This window comes from Microtus oregoni, unplaced genomic scaffold (assembly GCF_018167655.1).
Source record: "Microtus oregoni isolate MIOR12 unplaced genomic scaffold, Mior012 000046F_ref0000063, whole genome shotgun sequence".
Taxonomy (NCBI): domain Eukaryota; kingdom Metazoa; phylum Chordata; class Mammalia; order Rodentia; family Cricetidae; genus Microtus; species Microtus oregoni.
The window spans coordinates 8,730,722-8,751,949 of NW_024543220.1; the positions used below are offsets into that span (position 1 = coordinate 8,730,722).

Genomic DNA, 21,228 nt, shown 5'->3' on the forward strand with positions numbered 1-21,228 from the left:
TCAACTATTTTGTTTGATGTCTACAAAATTTCTCTTTGGACTAAAAATGTATCTGGATAGCTTACTTACAGCTCCCTTTACATCTTTATTCCTTAGGGTATAGATGAAGGGGTTCAGAGTAGGAGTCACTACTCCATAGAAAAGAGCCATGAATTTGGGTTGGTCTTTTGTAATAGAGGAGGGTGGCTGAAGATACATGCTAATGGCTGGGCCATAGAATAAGAGAACTACTATGAGATGAGAGGAGCATGTCCCAAAGGCCTTTTTCCTTCCCTCTGAAGATTTGATTTTAAGCACAGCATGTCCAATACAAGCATAGGAGGCAAGAATTAAGCACAAGGGAACAGCTAAGATAAATATGCATACCACAGAAAGAGCAAGCTCATTAGCCTCCTTTTCACCACAGGCAGTCTTTATCAGAACTGGAATCTCACACACCAAGTGATCCAGCTTATTGTGTCCACACAGTGGCAATTGCAGTGTCACAGTGGCCTCTGAGACAGCATAGGTAATTCCTGTTAGCCACACAGTGGACACTAGCAGGAGGCAGGTACGCTGATTCATGATAAGGGTGTAGTGCAGAGGTTTGCAGATGGCAACATAGCGGTCAAAGGACATAAGAGCCAGGAGGACACACTCTGTGCCCCCCATTGTGTGGAAGAAATAAAGCTGTACTACACACCTCATGTAGCTGATGGTCTTTGATGATCCTCCAAGGTTGGTTAGCATCTGAGGCACAATGCTTGTGGTGTAGCACATGTCCAGAAAGGAGAGGTTGGTGAGGAAGAAATACATGGGACTGTGGAGATGGGGGTCTAATATGGACACCAGAATGATGGCAATGTTTCCCAACATGGCCAGTGGATATGTTACCAGTAGAATGATGAAGAGATGGAGTTCCAGCCAAGGACGGTCTGCAAAGCCAAGCAGAATGAATTCTTCTGGGTGACTTTTATTGATGATTGTCATTCTTTGAAGTCTGATTCACCTATGGTAAAGAAGTATCAAGAAAGTTAGTATTATAGGAATAGCAAAGACTCGTGATTTGTTGGTTGGGACTATCAAAGACAGGGTTGGTATTCTGTGGTTGAAATAACATGGCAGGAGTGCTTCACAGATAAATAAGTCAGAATAAATCATTCTGCCAAAGCAAGAGGACATAAGTTCTATCTCCAGTACTCAGGTAAAGTGCTGGCAATGGGAACAGATCAATATAATACAAGCTCAGCTTAAGAAAACATTGGATATTTTTCTAGAGCTTGCTGGCTGGCTAGTGTAACTGAATTCATAAGTTCCAAGCTTAGCTGAAGGCACAGTATCAAAACATAAAGTAGTAATCATATGTAGAAAAAACTTGAAATGGACTCTGGATTTTATATGTACAACACACAGCATGCATAATGTCTGCATATCCACACACTATACATACAGCTTCTACATGCACAAAAATAACATAATAATCTAAAAAACTTGTTATTTATCATCTATTTGTTATACTAAATTTTAAAGGGAATTTCTGATTATCTGAAAGTACATGTGGCATAAAGCTGAAGAGCTAATTAAAACAGCAGTGCTAAAGGCATTATAGAAACATATGAACATGTCCAGAGATAGCCAGAGAAGAGCTCTGAGCTCTGACCATGAATGGTTGAACTCTCCTAAGCTGATTGATCAAATCTTCTGTTTGAGGAATGAGGACATTTGATATTTAAACAAGCCTCTTTTGTGTACTTGAGATTGAGTCAAACAGTTTAAGCACTGTTAATATTTATTCTTCATATTAGTACAGTTACCAACAGCCCCCTATTTTATTAACCAAATGAGTTAAGCCACAATTACAGTGTTATTATTTCTTGGTATTTATTTTATTATAATTTTTTTATTATAATTAATTTATTTATTATTGGTTTTGTTTTATAACTATTTAGTGAAAGTTTTAGATTCAATAATTCATGATCAATTATAGCTAATTTATCCATGTTGCAGAGATAATTTCTTTTTCATTTAAGTAACACCTTTTCCAATTATTTTATAAACCAACCAATTTCCCCTTCCTCCTTCCCTCCTGTCTTTTCCCATTTTCCATCTACCCCCCTCACCATGTACTTCTCCATCTCCATTCCAAAAGAGTCAGGCCTCCCAAGGACTTACACAAAGCTTGGCACATCAAGTTGAGGCAGGACTCAGCTTCTCCCCTTACATGGAGATGGGGGCAGGTAATACAGCACAAATAACAGGTTACCAAAAGCCAGTTAACCATCAGGGAGAGGTCCTGCCCTCTCTGTTAGAAGCTTCACTAAGAAACCATCAGTTATTTGTTAGAGTATGTAGAGATACTTCTTTATCAATGAGCTCAATTTTTTTTATAGTATAAAAATTTGGTCAATTATCAGGGATGCATTACTTTCTGTTAGTCACACTGGTATTGTGAATATAGTTTCCAACTCCAGAAATGTTCTTCAGCGGGTATCTTACTTCAGGCAAAGAGGCATTAAAATCCCAGCAATTTTATGTTTCCTGGATTTATTTCTTGCCTTTCTTTGCAACTAAAGTAAATGGCAATACAATAAAATCGAGGAACAGAGTAAAACAATGCTTGAAAAATACACATTTTATTTATTAGTGTTTCATAAAAAGTCATCCCTGAAAAAATAAAAATTCAAACATGATGTTAACATTACAATCCACTGGCCATATCTGAATTACTCTACAAATCAGCATCTTAAGAGCAGACTAATTTGTTATAGTTAGAAGCAGATGCACAGTCCTCATTTCACTGAAGGCTCTCCCACTTTGTGAGGTTTTATAAGGGGCCACCCAGACTAAGATATGAATCATGTTCTTTGACTATCCGCTATCCTAGGTAAGATGCCTTCATTAAAAACAGAAAGCAAAAAACTTCAATGTAGTAAAATAATCATTCCAAAACTTCTGTTTTTCAACACAAAATAAAAAATATTTTGTATAAAGGCATGTTCCCCCTGTATAGATATTTGTGCACCAGATGAGTGTTTGGTGCCCACAGAGACCAAAAGAGGGCAAAGGATTCCTGGAACTGGAATTAATGATGATTTTGAGCCTCCATGTTAATGCAGGAAACAGAACCCTGTAGTAAAAAGGGCGGCGGCGAGGCTGCGTCCCCAACACCCCAGCCGCCTGCTCGGCTAGCTTATGCCTGAAATAACAACTCACAAACTGTATTCATTTAAACACTGCTTGGCCCATTCTCTTCTAGGCTAATTCTCACATATTAATTTAGCCCATTTCTAATCATCTGTGTGTAGCACCCCAAGGTGCGCTTACCGGGGAGATTCTAGCCTATGTCCATCCTGGGTCGGAGCTTCATCCCGGGAGCAGGGCATGGCGTCTCTCTCAGGCGTCTGCTCCCGAGAGGAGAGCTGTCGAGACTCTGAGCTCACTTCCTCTTCCTCCCAGTATCCTTTTCTGTTTACTCCTCCCACCTATCCTCTAACCAATAAAATGGGCCAAGGCAGTTCCTTTATTAGCCAATGACCTTCCTCCATCATTTCCCCTTTTTCGGTTTAAACAAAAAAAAAAATAAAAGGCTTTAACTTTAACATAGCAAAATTACATATAACAAAACAGTTATCAAGTAAAAGTTACAATAATCTTTATCATAACTAAGGAAAACTATAACTATAATTAACTATTCTTAACTCCATCAAAGACTTCAGCAAGATACAATACTACCTAAGCAAACAAGAAAAAAAAAAGCAACTTGTAAAACTCTAGAAATGACAGAGACATCTTGCTGCCTGGACAGTCACCCAAAGTTCCTCTGTACCGTTGGGGCATCCATCTTCAGCCTTCAGGCCCATGCTATCCAGCAGACATTTCCATAAAGCAGGAAAATTCAAAGTCAGTTCAGTCACTATCTGTTGTGTCCTGCAGAATGTCTCGCAGACTCTTTCATGAATCAGGAACCCCGAAAGATCATCTCACCTTAGGCAAGTTCAGTAGTCCTCTCTCTGCGGGTTCTCTGTGTCCAGTTTATGCAATAGTCCAGGCAAGAGCAGTTTCTTGCCCAAATGGCTACCAAACTCAATAACGAGCCTCTTCGATGCCCATCTTCCTCTTGAAGTAGATTGGTGCTGCCAGGAGCAGAGTGTCTCATTGTCATGAAAAGTCCTAAGTTATTAAAATATTTTAAATGCCATATTCTGCAGCCTTTGAGAGATATGAAGAATGCCTATCTGAAATAAATCTCTATATGTCTAGAAAATCTAACTAACATGACTACAAGCTTTACTACTATCGATGATTATCCATTAACAACCTATATTTGTTAATTATACAGTACGTATTTAAATGAACTGCACAATCACAATACCTTAATCAAAATCAGAAACACTTATACATATAACAAAATTGACCTTAAGTCTCTATCAATAAAGCAAAATCTATACTAATGCAAATTATTCATATCTATATCATATCCCCCTTTAAATGTAAAAGGACGTTTATAAACCATATTTGGGAACATGGGCACAGTTTTTTCTCTCCAAACTGCTTCCTGCTGAATGGGGGTGTCGTTAATTAGGTCTTTCATGGTATAACCTGTGTGCTAGTTTCATCTCAATTGGCAGTTGAGCGAAGCAATTCTTTGAAGGCGTTCACACCAACCCTTCAGGAGGGCGTGGTCCATCATACCAAATCGGAATAGAAGAAGTGAACAGCGTCTCATCCTCTGTGAAAACAAAATAAGAAACTCCTTTCCAAAGCATCATGTCCTTAGATCCAAATTTCAAAGTCAAGGCATCAAAATATCTATGTCGGATTAGTTCAGCAGCATTTATAAATAAATATCTTTTAGCAGCTGTTGCTCCTTCCTCAGCATTCAAACAATTCAAAGAGAGCATAATAGCATACAGTATCAAGATTCTCTGTGTATTTTCCATCTTTGTGCAGCTTTGTTTTAACCTCTATTTAGTTTATTTTTACTTTTAACTTTTTGCTTTTTGAGACAGGTTCTCTGTATCTTTGACCTGAAGTAACTCTGTAGACCAGGCTGTCTTTGAACTCTCAAAGATCCGCCTGTCTCTGCCTCCCAGGCATTTGGGATTAAAGGTGTACACTACTACACCTTGATCTCACAGAGATCTGTTTGTCTCTGCCTTCTAGGCACTGGGATTAAAGGCGTGTGCTACCACACACAACAACTCTCTTCCTTTTTTTATGTTTTTTACTTTAAGAACTTCAACTTTTAGTCTGTATATATTTTTAACACACTTTAAACCATTCAGAAATTTTCTCTGTCTTTGAATCTCTCTTTACTGTATATCTTTCTTTTTATGACCACATGAATCTTTAATTTACCAAGCGATATCAGTAGGATTAAAGGCGTGGCTTTGCCAGCTAGATCCAGTCCATTCCTTAGCTTTCCAGCCTCATGGCTGAGGTACTGGCTGTAGCCATGTTTACTGCAACAACTGTATGGCATTTCAAGGTCCCTGCCAGCAAGTGAGCTACAACAGACAACACTCAAGTCCTCTCGGTAGCAGGCCCTCCTGCCTCAAACAGTCAGAGTTTGCCCTGGCAGGATGGCCCAGACAGCCGGCATTTTTAAATGGCGCAGCTTTTTTCCTGCTACGGCTGAAAACTGAAAAGCATGCATTCAGCTTTTCGTCAACACCGTTTAAGTGTATCGTGGCAGGACCTCTTAATGAGCTGCAGGGTTTTGCAGCTAAAGCTGAGTCAGGAAGCCTCTCTTAGATGAGGCGCTTGCTTGCCTCTAGCAAGCAGAGTAGAACCGAGAAATTGCTGCTACCAAGAAACAAGGCACAATGCTTTCATTTTGTTCTAGCATTACTTCCCAAGCTGTCTCAGGCTTTATGTGGAAGCAGTTGTCCACGTGGGCGCCATATGTAGTAATAAGGGCAGCGGCGGGGCTGCGTCCCCAACACCCCAGCCGCCTGCCCGGCTAGCTTATGCCCCGAAATAATTACACGGACACTGTATTCTTTTAAACACTGCTTGGCCCTTTAGCCCTAGCCCTTACTGGCTAATTCTGTTATCCGGATCAACCCATCTCTAATAATCCGTGAGCACCGGTCTTACCGGGAAAGGTTCAGCATGTCTAACCTGGCGGCTTGCTTCATGGCGTGTGTCTGCCCGGGAGCGGGGCATGGTGTCTCTCTCAGGCGTCTGCTCCCGAGAGGACAGCGGTCGAGTCTGAGCTCACTTCCTCTTCCTCCCAGCGTTCTGTTCTGTTTACTCCTCCCACCTATCCTCTAACCAATAAAATGGGCCAGGGCAGTTCCTTTATTAGCCAATGACCTTCCTCCATCAGAACCCAGCTCCTGTAGAAGAGCAGTCAACATTTGTAACTGCTGAGTCATCTATCCAGTCTCTCCAACAACTTCCTAGTGAGCGCTTGTCATAATCACTGTAGCAAGCTTTTTCAACTCTTAAAATCCTTTAGCACCTGTTCTCAAATGCTATGGAACAGAAGATCTCATTTGTATATTTTAACATACTTGTAGGAACTTCTTCTGTTAGTTTTCTAAGAACTATGGATTAACCTAGACATCAAGAATTAACAGTGCCTAAAATATAGTTGAATATCGGCAGAGTATAAGTCAGCATTATAGACTTCACAGTAAATACCTGACACTAAGGGTATGGTGCATGTGGACGCTGCATACTTATGATCTGACTATATTTAGAAAAGCACCTCTAATATCACAGATATTGTAGACTAGACTCTTATTTCATGTGAAAAAGTTGTAGAAGAAATATGAAATAAGAGTTTTGTATCATGATTGTAAAATAAGTATTTTCAAAAATGTAACATATGCACATTACTGAATACTGTTTATTTAACATGGCTGTAGTCATAGTTTTGAAACATATGTGAACCATTAGTTTTACAAAGAGTAATTTTAGATTTGGTCTCTATAAATTCTTTCATAATTAAGTTAATCTAACACTCATTTTAATGTGTACTCTACCTTTCCCTTCCTATTTCTGCTGAGATAAATGAGACTTCCCTTCTAGTACATTTATCTTTATTCTTATGTCTGTGCACTTTTGTATTATTTTAGTTATTTTGGGGATATATTATGTACAGCTCTTGAATTCAATGACTTTGATTTTCATTTTATCTTTTTCTTTATTCTTCTTTCATAAAATACATCTTGATGATGGTTTCTACTCCATCCTCTCCTACCAGTCCACCCAACCCCCCAGATCAGCTGCTCCTTTGTTTTACCTTTAGAAAAGAGCAGGCCTTCCAGTGATACCAACCAAACATGACATTATAAGACTCAGTAAGACTCTAAGACACATAAACCCTTATGCCAAGGATGGATGAGGTAACCCAGCATGAGGAAAAGGGTCTCAGTAGGAGACAAAAGGGTCAGAGACACCCCCACTTCCACTGTTAGGAGTCCAACAAAAAATGGATGAAACTAAAACAAACCATCCTGACACAACCGAGACCCAGAAAATCAAATATTGTATGTACTCATTTATAAGCAGATATTAACTCTTAAGTAAAGAATAAACATAATGCAATCCATAGACCCAGAGAAGTTAGATAAAGAGAAGAAGTCAGGGGTGTATCAAGGATCTCCCTGGGAAAAGTTCATTTAGATTTTGTGGGTGGACTGGGGCAGGTGGGGATGGAAACAGGAGAGAGATTTTTATTTTCTTATTCAGTGATTGATCACTATTTCAACTCACAGGGCTGTATACATCTAAGAGAGTTTAAAATCATTGATAAATTACAGGATGATTTTCTGTTGCCATGCTGTCCATATTTGTGCTTGCATTTTCATATTAGCATAACATATTCATATTCAGTTTGATACTGCACAGAATTTCATTTATATTTACAGTTCTTTTGGGGTTTGGATGTTGCAAAAAAAGCCATGTTTATTTTGAAAACACCCTTCATTAAAATCAGAGACTAAAGCATTGGATTAAACATGAAAAAATTAATCGTATTTTGAACATGTTTTGTGAGGTCAGATGACTGACGAAAGCATTAATACTTCACTAAGGTAATCAGCATCCATAGTACTTATGAAAACTGAAGGGCTTCGAAGTTTGGTTTCAGTGATAGACTTAGAAAGAAATGAGTTACAAATTAAAGTCTAGCTGTTCATAGAGCAACTGAAAGACATACACCAAAGCTTATACATGACTTTAGAATGAAGCTGTCACTTCTGTGTAGCAATTAAACACTGTAGCCCAATTTTCTACATTTCTTGGGAGAGCCTGCTTGTTAATACAAGTGTCTCTTTACTTACCGTATTTTGATGAGCACGCTTTATTTGCTAAAAAGTGATTATAAAGAAAGGTATTTGACTTTTTCCTTTTCAGAAGCAAAGATACTCTAATGAAGGTGGGAGTTTTGTTTCAGAACTCTCAGGTTTTCAGTTCATACAAAGGTGCCAAAGTGGAGGGAAAGTTCAAGTTAGGAAGACAATGAAAGAAAACACCAGGAAGGCTTTTAAGTTATCATCGTTCTTTGCTATTTCTGAGACTCTTGGGAATTGTTTCCATAGACAACTCATTTACCATTTTCCTGAGTGACTAGACAGAGACAGTTCCTTGGGAAAGAATTCTCTGAGGACATGCTTCACATGAACACAATTAGTTACCTCTTCCTGAGGCTTGGAGCCAATCTGTCTCAGTGGGAATGCATTTTAAAAGAGTTTCCGTTTCCCAATGCACTGAATATGAGCTAAAATCAATACAATTAAAGATGAGCTTGTATGAATCAGGTTTTTTTGGAGAATTAAGAATTTTTTGGTATATCACCTTTTTAAAGATATCATATAACAATAAAGTATAATAAAAATGATGAAAATAACTAAAATAATATGTAATGAAAATACAGTATCCATATGAGTATTCTGGAAATACTAAAAATCTTCTAAATATTTAATATTTTATCACAATAAAAAGGCAGTGATGAAAAAGTAATGTGCCTATTGCTTACTGAGTAATACCTACTATATACTCTTACATTCACTTGTTACAATTTTCTCACATAGGCCATGCAGCAGTTTTAGATTTGTTCCTCGTAGATTCATATACAACCAATGTATCTAATTCTAATAACCATATTCACTCTGACCTTGCAGCAACATTAGGAAATCTGTGTTATTGGGAATATTTCAGTGTGTATTATAAGCATTTAATAATCCAAATGTACGTTAATTTGAGAAGTACATTCAAACACTGAAAAACAGGTACAAGTAGAGGTGTTTCTCTTTCCCCACCAATCCCATAGTCCTTCTAAACTAAGTTACTGATATCTGAGTACCACTTTTTGCTGCACTTGTGCTGGGTGTTTATGTCCTTGTCTCTGTCCTCCAACCCTCTGGTATTTCTTCCACGGCTGTCTCTTACGGATGTTAAGAGAAAGAGTAGACACTGAGATGACAGCTGGTTTGGAGTACTGGGTAGTCTCTTGGGCAGCCCTGACTAGCAGCTCAAAGGAAGCTTTTCATTCGTGGTGGGGGGTTGTTTAGATAGTATGTGATTCTTATAGGGAGAATTTTCAACCTAGAAAGAAAGATTTCATTTAAACTACATATGTATACAAACACACACACACACACACACACACAAACTTTAGGTATACAAGGAAACTATATGTTGTACTAGAACCAAGCCAACTTCCTGGGGCTTGTGAGGTCATCAATTTTGGAGGAGAATCTACAACTGCCACATTTTTAAACTAGCACCATCTTTAATTACATTATAATTTATATATAATTTACATTATATATACTTTATATATGCCTGTGCTGGCTAATTTTATGTCAACTGCATAAAAGCTAGAGTCATCTGAGAGAAGGGAACCTCAATTGAGAAAATACCTCCTGGAGGCCATAGCTCACTGTGGGTGGTACAATCCCTGGGCTGGTGGTTCTGGGTTCTATAAGAAAGCAGACTGAGCAGGTGATGATGAGCAAGCCAGTAAGCAGCACCCTCTATGGTCTCTGCATCAGCTCCCGCCTCCAGATTTCTGACCTGTTTGAGTTCTTGCCATGGTTTCCTTCAATGATGGACTACAATATGAAAGTATAAGCCAAATAAACCATTTTTTTCTCAACTTGTTTCTGGCCATGGTGTTTCATCATAGCAATAGTAGCCCTAACTAAGACAATGCACGTATCTTTGTTGTGAGAGGGGACGTCATCTTCTAGAATTACTTCCAACTGTCATGAGGGTGATGTCCTTTGATGGAATCCTGTGAAAGTAAGATGATAATTAGGTTCCAAGATTTCTGTCTGGTATCTCTGGGTATTTGGTAGGATTTTTCTGAGGCTCCTATTTGGAATTCCAGCCAGAACATTGTGAAAAGGGTACCATATCAGCTAACCAAGTTGGAACAATCTTGAGCAGCTGGTACCTAAACAGGTCTTATAGTAGCGCTGTCAGCATCATGACGTCATATCAACTAGGTGGAGGTGTTTTGGGGCCCGATCTTCTTCCTGGAAACTTCAAAGATCACTGCAGGAAAATTCATTGTTCATTGTGGAAAACTGAAACGTTACGTATATAGACATACACACACACACACACACACACACACATATATATATAGATGTATATATATTTATATATTCAATGAAAGGTACAATAGAGACAAAAATAGGTATAAAGAAAAATATTTTTTTCTAAATTATTTTTTCTTTCTGTCCCATATCATGACTCTTGACATGAGACAGAAACTCTGAATTCTTATTTTAACAGCATGCTTGGATTTAAAGAAGGACAGAGACAGTGGCTAACTCCAAAGACAGCTTTGATTTTTAAGTGAATCATGATTAATATTTTAGTTTATGTTTTTGAGATTCTCACCCTCAAATGACATGTCCTCATTAGTCACAATTCGTTTTGCTTGGTGATCCTATCTGGATAATTGTCTTTTCCTCTTTAGGCATTTAGATGTCCAGGGTCTCTTGGCCTTTTGAAGAGAGTATTTTCCTGCAATGATAAGAACAGAATTCTGCCCCAACCCTACTGACCACCTCTATGGTTGTCACCAATGAGCTGTCATTTCTCTTTCAAGAGATTTCTCCTTTTCAAGCCACATCTTTATTAATTTTGATGATACCCATAGTTTTTCTTCTCCTGTGGAAACAAAAGCAAAACCCCTTCTTCAATGTAGCACATCTTCTTTCATTATTTGCAGATGATATGATAGTGTACATAAGTGATTCTAAAAACTCTACCAAAGACCTCCTACAGCTGAAAAATACCTTCAGTGATGTGGCAGGATACAAGATCAGTTCAAAAAAATCAGTAGCCTGATATGGGAGTGTTATATATCAATCTGTTGATTTCATTGGTTAAGCAATAAAAAAACTGCTTGGCCCTGTGGGTGGAGTAAACAGAACAAAATGCTGGGAGGAAGAGAAAGTGAAGTCAGACTCCACAGCTCTCCTCTCGGGAGCAGACGCCTGAGAGAGACGCCATGCCCCGCTCCCGGGCAGACACACGCCATGAAGCAAGCCGCCAGGTTAGACATGCTGAACCTTTCCCGGTAAGACCGGTGCTCACCGATTATTAGAGATGGGTTGATCGGGATAACAGAATTAGCCAGTAAGGGCTAGGGCTAAAGGGCCAAGCAGTGTTTAAAAGAATACAGTGTCCATGTAATTATTTTGGGGCATAAGCTAGCCGAGCAGGCGGCTGGGGTAACAGGGACGCAGCCCCGCCGCCCTTATTACTTCAGTAGCCCTCCTATACACAAAGGATAGAGAGGCAGAGAGGGAAACCAGAGAAACTTCACCTTTCACAATAGCCACAAATAGCATAAAGTATCTTGGGGGTAAAACTAACCAAGGAAGTGAAAGATCTATTTGACAAGAACTTTAAGGCTTTGAAGAAAGAAATTTAAAAGAACACCAGAAACTGGAAGGGTCCCCCATGCTCTTGGATTGGTAGGATCAACATACTAAGAATGGCAATTCTACCAAGGGCAATCTATAAATTCAATGCAATCCCCATCAAAATTCCAACAAAATTCTTCACAGACCTTGAAAGAACAATAATCAACTATATATGGAAAAACAAAAAACGCAGGATAGCCAAAACAATGCTATACAATAAAGGAACTTCCAGAGGCATTACCATCCCTGACTTCAAACTCTATTACAGAGCTACAGTAATGAAAACAGCTTGGTATTGGCATAAAAACAGAGACGTTGACCAATGAAATCGAACTGAAGACCTGGATATTAATCCACAAACCTATGAACACCTGATTTTTGACAAAGAAGCTAAAATTATAGAATGGAAGAGAGCATCTTTAACAAATGGTGCTGGCATAACTGGATGTCAACCTGTAGAAGAAAGAAAATAGATCCATATCTATCACCACGCACAAAACTCAAGTCCAAATGGATTAAAGAACTCAATATAAGTTCAAACACACTGAACCTGATAAAAGAGAAAGTGAGAAATAGCCTGCAATACATGGGCACAGGAGATCACTTCCTACATATAACCTCAGTAGCACAGACAATAAGAGCAACAATGAATAAATGGGGCCTCCTGAAACTGAGAAGCTTCTGTAAAGCAAAGGACACAGTCATTAAGACAAAAGACAACCTACTTAATGGGAACATATCTTCACCAACCCCACATCAGACAAAGGTCTGATCTCAAAATATATAAAGAACTCAAGAAACTAGATATTAAAATTCTAAATAACCTAATTAAAAATGGGGTACTGAACTGAACAGAGAATTCTCAACAGAAGAATTTCAAGTGGCCAAAAGATCCTTAATGACATGCTCATCTTCCTTAGCTATCAGGGAAATGCAAATCAAAACAACTTTGAGTTACTATCTTACACCTGTCAGAATGGCTAAAATAAATAAACACCAATGATAGTCTATGCTGGAGAGGATGTGGAGTAAGGGTACACTCATCCATTGCTGGTGGGAATTCAAATTTGTGCAACCACTTTGGAAATCAGTGTGGTGGTTTCTCAGAAAATTGGGAGTCAACCTACCTCAGGATCCAGCAATACCACTCTTGGGAATATACCCAAGAGTTGCCCAATCATACTACAAAAGCATTTGTTCAACTATGTTCATAGCAGCATTATCGGTAATAGCCAGAACCTGGAAACAACCTAGATGCCCCTCAATGGAAGAATAGATAAATAAAGTGTGGCACATCTACACATTAGAGTACTGTTCAGCGGTAAAAAAACAATGACATCTTGTATTTTGCATGCAAATGGACAGAAATAGAAAACACTATCCTGAGTGAGATAAACCAGACCCCAAAAGTGGTATGTACTCACTCATTCTTGGATTCTACACATAAACAAAGGATATCAAACCTATAGTTTACGATCCTAGAGAAGCTAAGTAATAAGGTGAACCCACAGAAAAACATATATAGATCCTCCTGGAAACTGGAAGCCAGACCAGATCTCCAGGAAAAAGTTGGGAGCATGAGGATGGGGGTAAGGTTGGGAAAGAGAAAAGGAGGAGAGTAAAGGGAGAAGAGGAGTGTTGGGAGATCTTGGGGGAGTGGGATGATTGAGATGAAGGAAGGATGGATATGGGAGCAGGGAAGAAGCTATCTTAATTAAGGGAGCCATTTTTGGCTTGGCAAGAGGCTTGGCTCTAGAGGGGTTCCCAGGTGTCCATGGAGATGTCCCCAGCTAGGACCCTGGGCATTGGAGGAGAGGGTGCCTGAACTGGCCTTGTCCTGTAGTCAGACTGATGACTATCTTGAATATCACCATATAACCTTCATCCAGCAATGGATGGAGATAGAAACAGAGACCCACAATGGAGCACTGGACTGAGATCCCAAAGTCCAGTTGAAGAGCAGAAGGAGGGAGAATATGAGCAAGAAAGTCAGGACCGTGAGGGGTTGGTCCACCCACTGAGACAGTGTGCCTGAGCTAATGGGAGCTCGCCAAATCCAGCTGGACTAGGACTGAATGAGCAGGGGATCAAACTGGACCCTCTGAATGTGGCTGATAATTGGGGCAGATTGAGAAGTCAACAATAATGGCACTGGGATTTGTCTCTACTGCATGTACTGGCTTTTTGGAATCCTATTCTATTTGGATGCATACCTTCCTAAGCCTGGATGTAGGGGGGAGGGCCTTGGACTTCCCACAGGGCAGGGTACCCTGCCCTCTCTTAGGACTGGAGGGGGAGGGTAAGTGGGACAATGAGAGGGAAGTGAGAGGAGGGGAGCAAGTAGAAATTTTGAATGGTATTATTTATAAAGTAATAAAAAATAATCTGCTGAAAAAAAGACTGTATCATTTCTAAAAGTGCCATATTCTTTCTTAAGGATATAGTAAGAAGAAAAAAATAATCAATGGATGTATCACCATGTTGTAATAGGAGCAGCGGGCTGCTTCCCGCCACCTGGCTAGGTTATGCCCAGAAATAATTACATGGAAACTGTGTTCATTTAAACACTGCTTGGCCCATTTCTATCTAGTTTCTTCTAGGCTAATTCTCACATATTAATTTAGCCCATTTCTAATCATCTGTGTAGCACCACGAGGTGCGCTTACCAGGAAAGATTCAGCATGTCTGACCTGGTGGCTGGCTGCGGCGAGCTCCCTGACCAGCAGGAAGGAACAGCCACCAGACAAGGATTCTTCTCAAATCACGCTTTATTGGAGCCTCTTGGTTGTAGGGAAAGCAGAAAGCAAGGGGCAAGGGGCTCTGAACTATAGCTGCTTATATAAGGAGTCTGCCTAGCAACTTTTGATACTTTGATACTTTAACTATTTTTCTGGAGACCCACCGGCAGGAAAGAAAGCAGGGGAACATCCCTGTCAATTACAGACCAGGATGTTCCCCTGCCGGTCAGGGGAAGTGTGGGCAGCTAGATCACAACAACTCACCCTGTTTTCCGGTGGAAGAACTGCAACCCTAATATGGAGTTATCTATCAAGCGAGGCTGGGGCCAAATGCCATCTTGTAATGGCAGCTATTCAAATCGGCTCCCAGCAGTTCCCCCCTTCTGCTTTTCTCTGTACGCCAGTGAGAAGGTCTTACTCCCGTTCAGGTCCTCACCTCATGATGCGAGGACCGATCAAAGGAGGCCCAAAACTCCTGGTACTCCTTCTCCCGTGCAATGGAATAAACTCCTGGGAGGTGCAAAGGCAGTACTCAGTAAAAAATGCATACCTTCCTCAGTGCAATGGAGAATTTCTCCCTGAGAGTGCAAAGGCTATGCAAGGAACAAACCTACTGGCCTTTTAGAACAGATAACTATACTTGGGTGAATCGCCATTCTCCAAAGCAGCTAATGCTTGTAAAACCGCAACCTTCTCTTGAAATGTGAGTTCGGGGGCGGCATTTTAGTCTAGGGCAGATTATACATCCCAAACAAAAAAACAAAAAGGGGGGAGCTTCTCACTGTCATGGAACCACCCCCTCAAGTCAAGCCCACCACCAAAAGGTCGTCTCCCTGGAAAGTCAAGACGAAGGAGAGGCTGAGCACACAGCTCTGAGGGGGAAGGAATAGCCCCCCTCAAAGTAGGGACTGCGGAGGCCTGCAAGAGCCAAACTGAACTTGTTGCCCCAAAGGAATCCACCAGTGTGTTACCCTCTGAGCAAAGTTCAAAAGTGCCAGATGGTGAAAACACTACACGCCAAGTGTCAAACAGGTTCAGCTGGGGCCTGCGAAACTGAAGTGGGCACCAAGCAGAACACAGCAGCAACGTCCCCGTGAAGGACTCAGCAGTCGATCCAGGGTCAAAGAAGCTGCTTCAATAAACGGAGAAAAACTGCAGCATTGTGGCTAACAGGAACAGTGAATAGTGTTGGAAGTAAACAGTCTATTCCCAGTATGTCTATCAGTGCCTGCAGCCAAAGCAGCAGTGTTAACAGTCTTCCAGATACCTCGAATGACAAGAGTGAGCTTGACACGATGGAGGGAGACCATACAGTGATGTCTAATAGTTCTGTTATCCTAGAACAAGAGCATCGGATCCACCGTCTCCACCTCAAGTGTCCCATCACGCAACCATACAAACGGCATCACTGGTCTGATTATTTTCACAACTTTGTAGATTCTTGCCTCCAAAAAATCCCTCAAGATCGAAAGATGAAGAAACTTCTTTTCCAGGAGGCACATAACGGACCAGCGGTAGAGCAGAGATTGCGGGGAACGAGAGGCGCGGCATGGAGCTCCGGGCAACCGGCTTCTGCCTTGCGCTGCTGTGGGGTGGTGCGATGGCAGTCACGGTGACACAGGGAAAGGAAGTTGTTTTGTTGGACTTCACAGCAATGGAAGGGGAACTCGGCTGGCTCATACACCCTTATGGCAAAGGGTGGGACTTAAGCTGAACGTATCTTTTTTTTAAAGTATTTATTTGTTTGTTTATTTATTTATTATGTATACAATATTCTGTCTGTATGCCTGAAGGCCAGAAGAGGGCGCCAGACCTCTTTACAGATGGTTGTGAGCCACCATGTGGTTGCTGGGAATTGAACTCAGGACCTTTGGAAGAGCAGGCAATGCTCTTAACCACTGAGCCATCTCTTCAGCCCCCTGCTGAACGTATCTTCATTGAGTTCAAGTTCACTGTGCAAGACTGCAACAGCTTCCCGGGAGGCGCCAGCTCCTGCAAAGAGACCTTCAACCTCTACTACACTGAGTCGGATGTGGACTATGGCACCAATTTCCAGAAGTACCAGTTCACCAAGATCGACACCATAGCCCCGGATGAGATCACAGTCAGCAGCGACTTTGAGGCTCGCGATGTCAAGCTGAACGTGGTGGAGCGCGTCGGTGAGGCCGCTCACCTGGAAGGGCTTCCACCTGGCCTTCCAGGACATCGGCGCCTGTGTGGCGCTACTCTCCGTCCGTGTCCAGAGATTCTGCAGAGCCTAGCTCGCTTCCCTGAGACCATCACCATGGCCGTCTCCGAGACTCACCCCCTGGCCACTGTGGCTGGTACCTGTTGGGCAGTGTCTGTGCCAGGCGGGCTAAGAGAAGGTTGCTGATGCCTGCAAAGCCTGCTCGCCAGGATTCTTCAAGTCTGAGGCGTCTGAAAGCCCTTGTCTGGAGTGTCCAGAGCATGCCTTGCCATCAGACGAGGGTGCCACCTCCTGCCAGTGTGAAGAAGGCAGACAGTATTCCCCATCTCTGCTCTGCTCGAATCCGGATTGTCATCGCCATCGTCATCAGGAACAGCAGTGGCATCATCTTCGACCGGATCAGCAGTATCAGCATCCTGAAGAGCGGCTGGGTCATTGTCATGATGGACTTCAACAGTTCTGGTCAGGCGGCTCGGGACCCAATGAGGCACTTCTCGATCCTGGGGAAAAACACAAATAGCTCCCTTGGACCTCCGGATAATGGGGTCTGGGCCATACCATTTATTATCCAACACATCCTTCCACATCACTTTCCCTGCCCCTTCCGGGGAGGTGTGGGTGTGTTGGTCGGCTGCCGTACGACCTTTGTCGTCCATTATCAAAAAATTAAGAGTAAAAAGGGCCATAGCAATCCTATTCCTGGGGGAGGCAGTCTCAGCCATTTTCCCTCTTTGTCTTTGTAAGAGCTCCTTGAGGCTGCAATTGGCTCTTTCCACTATCCCCTGGCCTTGGGGGTTGTAGGGCAGACCAAAATTGTGTTCAACCTGGAGTTGTGCACAAAAGGCACGAAAACCCTTGGAAGAGTAGGCAGGGCCATTGTCTGTCTTTAAACGGACAGGTTTTCCCCATGCCGCCCAGGCCTCCAAGCAATGGGTCTTCACATGAATAGATTTTTCCCCCGCCAAGGGGGTGGCAAAAATGACACCCGAGTAGGTGTCCACTGAAACATGGAGGTACTTGATGTGGCCAAACTCCAGAACATGAGTAATATCCATTTGCCATAAGGCATTTGGTCACAGACCCCGGGGGTTGATGCCAACATGAGGAGGATGGAGAAAGGTGATGCAAGAAGAACAAGCTTTTACAATACTTCTAGCATCATTCCTGGTCAGGGCAAATTTCCTCCGCAGGGTGTCAGCGGGGACATGATACAGGTTATGAAAGTCCCGAGCAAGTTGGATTGGATCTGCAGCAACCAGGGCCATGGCTCTGGTTGCTAAATCGGCCTGTGCATTGCCTTCGGAGATAAAGCCAGGAAGCAAGGTATGTGCTCTGACATGGCCAACAAAAAAGGGATGACTTCTTTGAAAAATAAGGTGTTGAACCTGTAACAAAATATTTGAAACAGGGCTTGCATGACGGACAGAAGCAGCCACCTCAAGAGAAGAGACTGCGTTAACCACATACTGAGAGTCTGAAAATAAGTTGAAAGGTTCGTGAAATCTCTTGAAGACCTCAAGTACCACCAAGCATTCAGTAGCCTGGGGCGTATCAGGTTGGAAGGAGAAAACCTGAGGCGGCTGATGCCCCACAACCATCGCTCCCTTTCCTGTTTTTGACCCATCAGTAAATATAGTCACAGCCCCGGTAAGAGGAGTAGTCGAGGTGACCTTTGGAAAGTAGACCAAATTTTTCTCTACAAAACCCAAAAGCGGATGTCTTGGAAAATGATTATCTATAGTATTAGGATAGGAGCATAGTAAAACCGCCCAATCATCCACAGTGGTGGCTAAAGCCTCCACCTGATCTTTGGTATAAGGAATAAGCAACTTGTCAGGCATCTTTGCAAAGGATGCTAGGCAAAATTTTATGCCAATCATGGCCTGAAGGGCCACTAAGGCAGGATAATAATTGAGGGTCCGCATCCCCACAGAATTGCCATGTAGCCACCATAGGGGCCCCTTCTGCCATAACACACCAGTGGGAGAGTGCCTTGTCTTAAGAATGCACAGGGAAATAGGAAGGGATGGATCATATCTATTGAGCTGTGCCTGGGACAGCGCCTCCTCCACCAGATGTAAAGAGCGCTTTGCTGTGGGTGTTAAGGCCCGCAGGGAGGTCACATCAGGATTGCCTTCTAATATGGAAAATAGGGGTAACAACTCAGACCTGGGGAGGTGAAGGTAACCCCTGACCCAATTAATATCCCCCAACAATTGCTGGAAGTCGTTAAGAGTTGTTAAGTGCTGAGTTCAAATAAGAACCTTCTGGGGGCGGATAGCATCTGGCTGAATTATCATCCCCAGGAACTTAGCTGTAGTAGAACATTGTACTTTTTCAGGGGCTATAACCAGGCCCCGAGCCTCAAGGGCTGAGACAGTCTTTTGAAAAGCATCCTCAAGAATTTGTAAGGAGTGTGCTGCCAACAAGATGTCATCCATATAATGAATAATACGCACAGCAGGATATTGTCATCGCACAGCCAACAGGGCAGCGTCCACAAACAGCTGGCACATTGTGGGGCTATTGGCCATCCCCTGTGGGAGGACCCGCCATTGAAAGCGGGCATCCGGCTGTTCATGATTAACGGAGGGCACTGTAAAGGCAAACCTCTCCCTGTCTTGTTTACACAGGGGGATCGAGAAAAAAACAGTCTTTAACTTCCAAAATTATCACAGGCCAACTCCTAGGTAAGGCAGAACGTAACGGGAGGCCCCTTTGAGTAGATCCCATGATCTGCATTTGGTTGTTAACTGCTCTTAGATCATGGAGCAGTCGCCATTTTCCAGACGTTTTTCGAATGACAAAGACTGGCGTGTTCCACGGTGAAACAGAGGGCTCGATATGGCCTAAATGCAGCTGTTCTTGAACAAGCTGTTTAACGGCTTCTAGTTTCTCCTGAGAAAGGGGCCACTGGGGTATCCATACCGTCTTTTGGGTGGTCCAGGGTATGGGAAGAGGCTGAATATCAGAAGCCGGTGCACCAGTGGCCCCTAGGAAAAACCCAGTCCCGTCCGATCTGTCCTTTTAACCGGAATGATGGGCTGAGGCATGCCCTGAAGGCCTTTTCCTAGCCCTTTAGTGGGAACAAACCCCTGTTTCTTCATCATGTTCTTACTTTCCTCTGAAAATTCATTTGTCAACCGTAACTGCAATTGCTGCTGGACGTCCCTGCCCCATAGATTAATTGGGAGGTCTATCACAAGAGGTTGAACCCTGCCCTGTTGGTCCTCCATCCTCCAGGCTAACTCTTTAGAACTCATGCACGGTGTGTGCGCATAGCTCAGCCCTTGTAGGGATTGGGCTGAGCGCTGGAGTGGCCACTGCTTAGGCCACTTCTGAGTCCTGATAATACTCCGGTCTGCACCGGTATCCACTAAGCCAGAGAAGGACTTTCCTTCAATGGTTAATTGCAGTACTGGTCTGTCATCTAGGGCTAGGGATAAGGAAGCCAGATCAACCCCTGTGGAGCCTAAGCCTTCCTCTCCTCTAATCTTTTCCCTGAAGGGGAACATCTCATGAGATAAGGGCAGAAGCAAAAGCTGAGCAATGTGATCTCCAGGAGTGATTGAAATAACTCCTGACAGGGAGTGACAAAGGAGCTTAATTTTTCCAGTATAGTCCAGTTCCATTACTCCCGGCAGAATCATAAGTCCTTTCATTGTTGATGAAGAGCGGCCCAAGACAATCCCTACCTGGCCTTCTGGCAACGGACCCGACATATCTGATGTCAAGATCTGCACTCCCATCTCTGGTGTTAATACCATTCCGGAGGTGGCACAGTGGTCCAGCCCTGCGGAACCGCTGGTTGCCCGCCGGACAACTGGGCTGGCCCCATTGGAATCTGTGATACTGTAGGGGTTTGAAGAGCCCCAAATATTTTTGGGCCCTGGGGACGGGGGCCCTTCATTCCGTTTTTTGGCCCGGTCTCATAGGTCTGTGGAATAGGGTGACCATTAACGTCCTTGACAGAGTGACATTCATTAGCCCAATGCTTGCCTTTCTTACAGCGCGGGCAGGTACCAGGCATGCGTGGGCCTGATTTCACGGCTGTTCCTGGCGGCTCACTGCCGTTGGGGCAGCCTCGTTTAAGGTGCCCCAACTGGCCGCAGCGAAAACACCCTTTTCCTTTATTACCATGGACTGACTTTGTGGCTGAAAGCATAGCGGCTGCAAGTCCCGCATTAGTCAAGGGACCCCCGATCTCTCTACAAGCCTTTATCCAGGCATCCAGTCCCTTGTGCCTGACCGGTGCTATGGCTCTCTGACATTCCTTGGTACTTTGTTCAAAAATAATCTGCTGCACAAAGGGCAAGGTATGTTCAGAGTTACCAAATGTTTTTTCTGCAACCTCCATCATCCTAGCCACAAAATCTGCAAACGGCTCCACAGGCCCTTGGATAATTTTTGTCAAATTTCCAGCCAC

The 21,228-nt window shown here is 42.7% G+C and overlaps 1 protein-coding gene across 1 annotated transcript; it reads right to left on the reverse strand.

Moving 5' to 3' along the window:
• Nucleotides 1-969, reverse strand: LOC121435365 (olfactory receptor 2B11-like). Its single transcript, XM_041634643.1, has one exon. The coding sequence runs from the start codon at nucleotides 967-969 to the stop codon at nucleotides 1-3; it is 969 nt and encodes a 322-aa protein (XP_041490577.1).
• Nucleotides 970-21,228: the final 20,259 nt, after the last annotated feature.

Excerpts from the sequence above, each read along its gene's own strand:
- LOC121435365 (XM_041634643.1), bottom strand. The coding sequence starts at position 969 with ATGACAATCATCAATAAAAGTCACCCAGAAGAATTCATTCTGCTTGGC.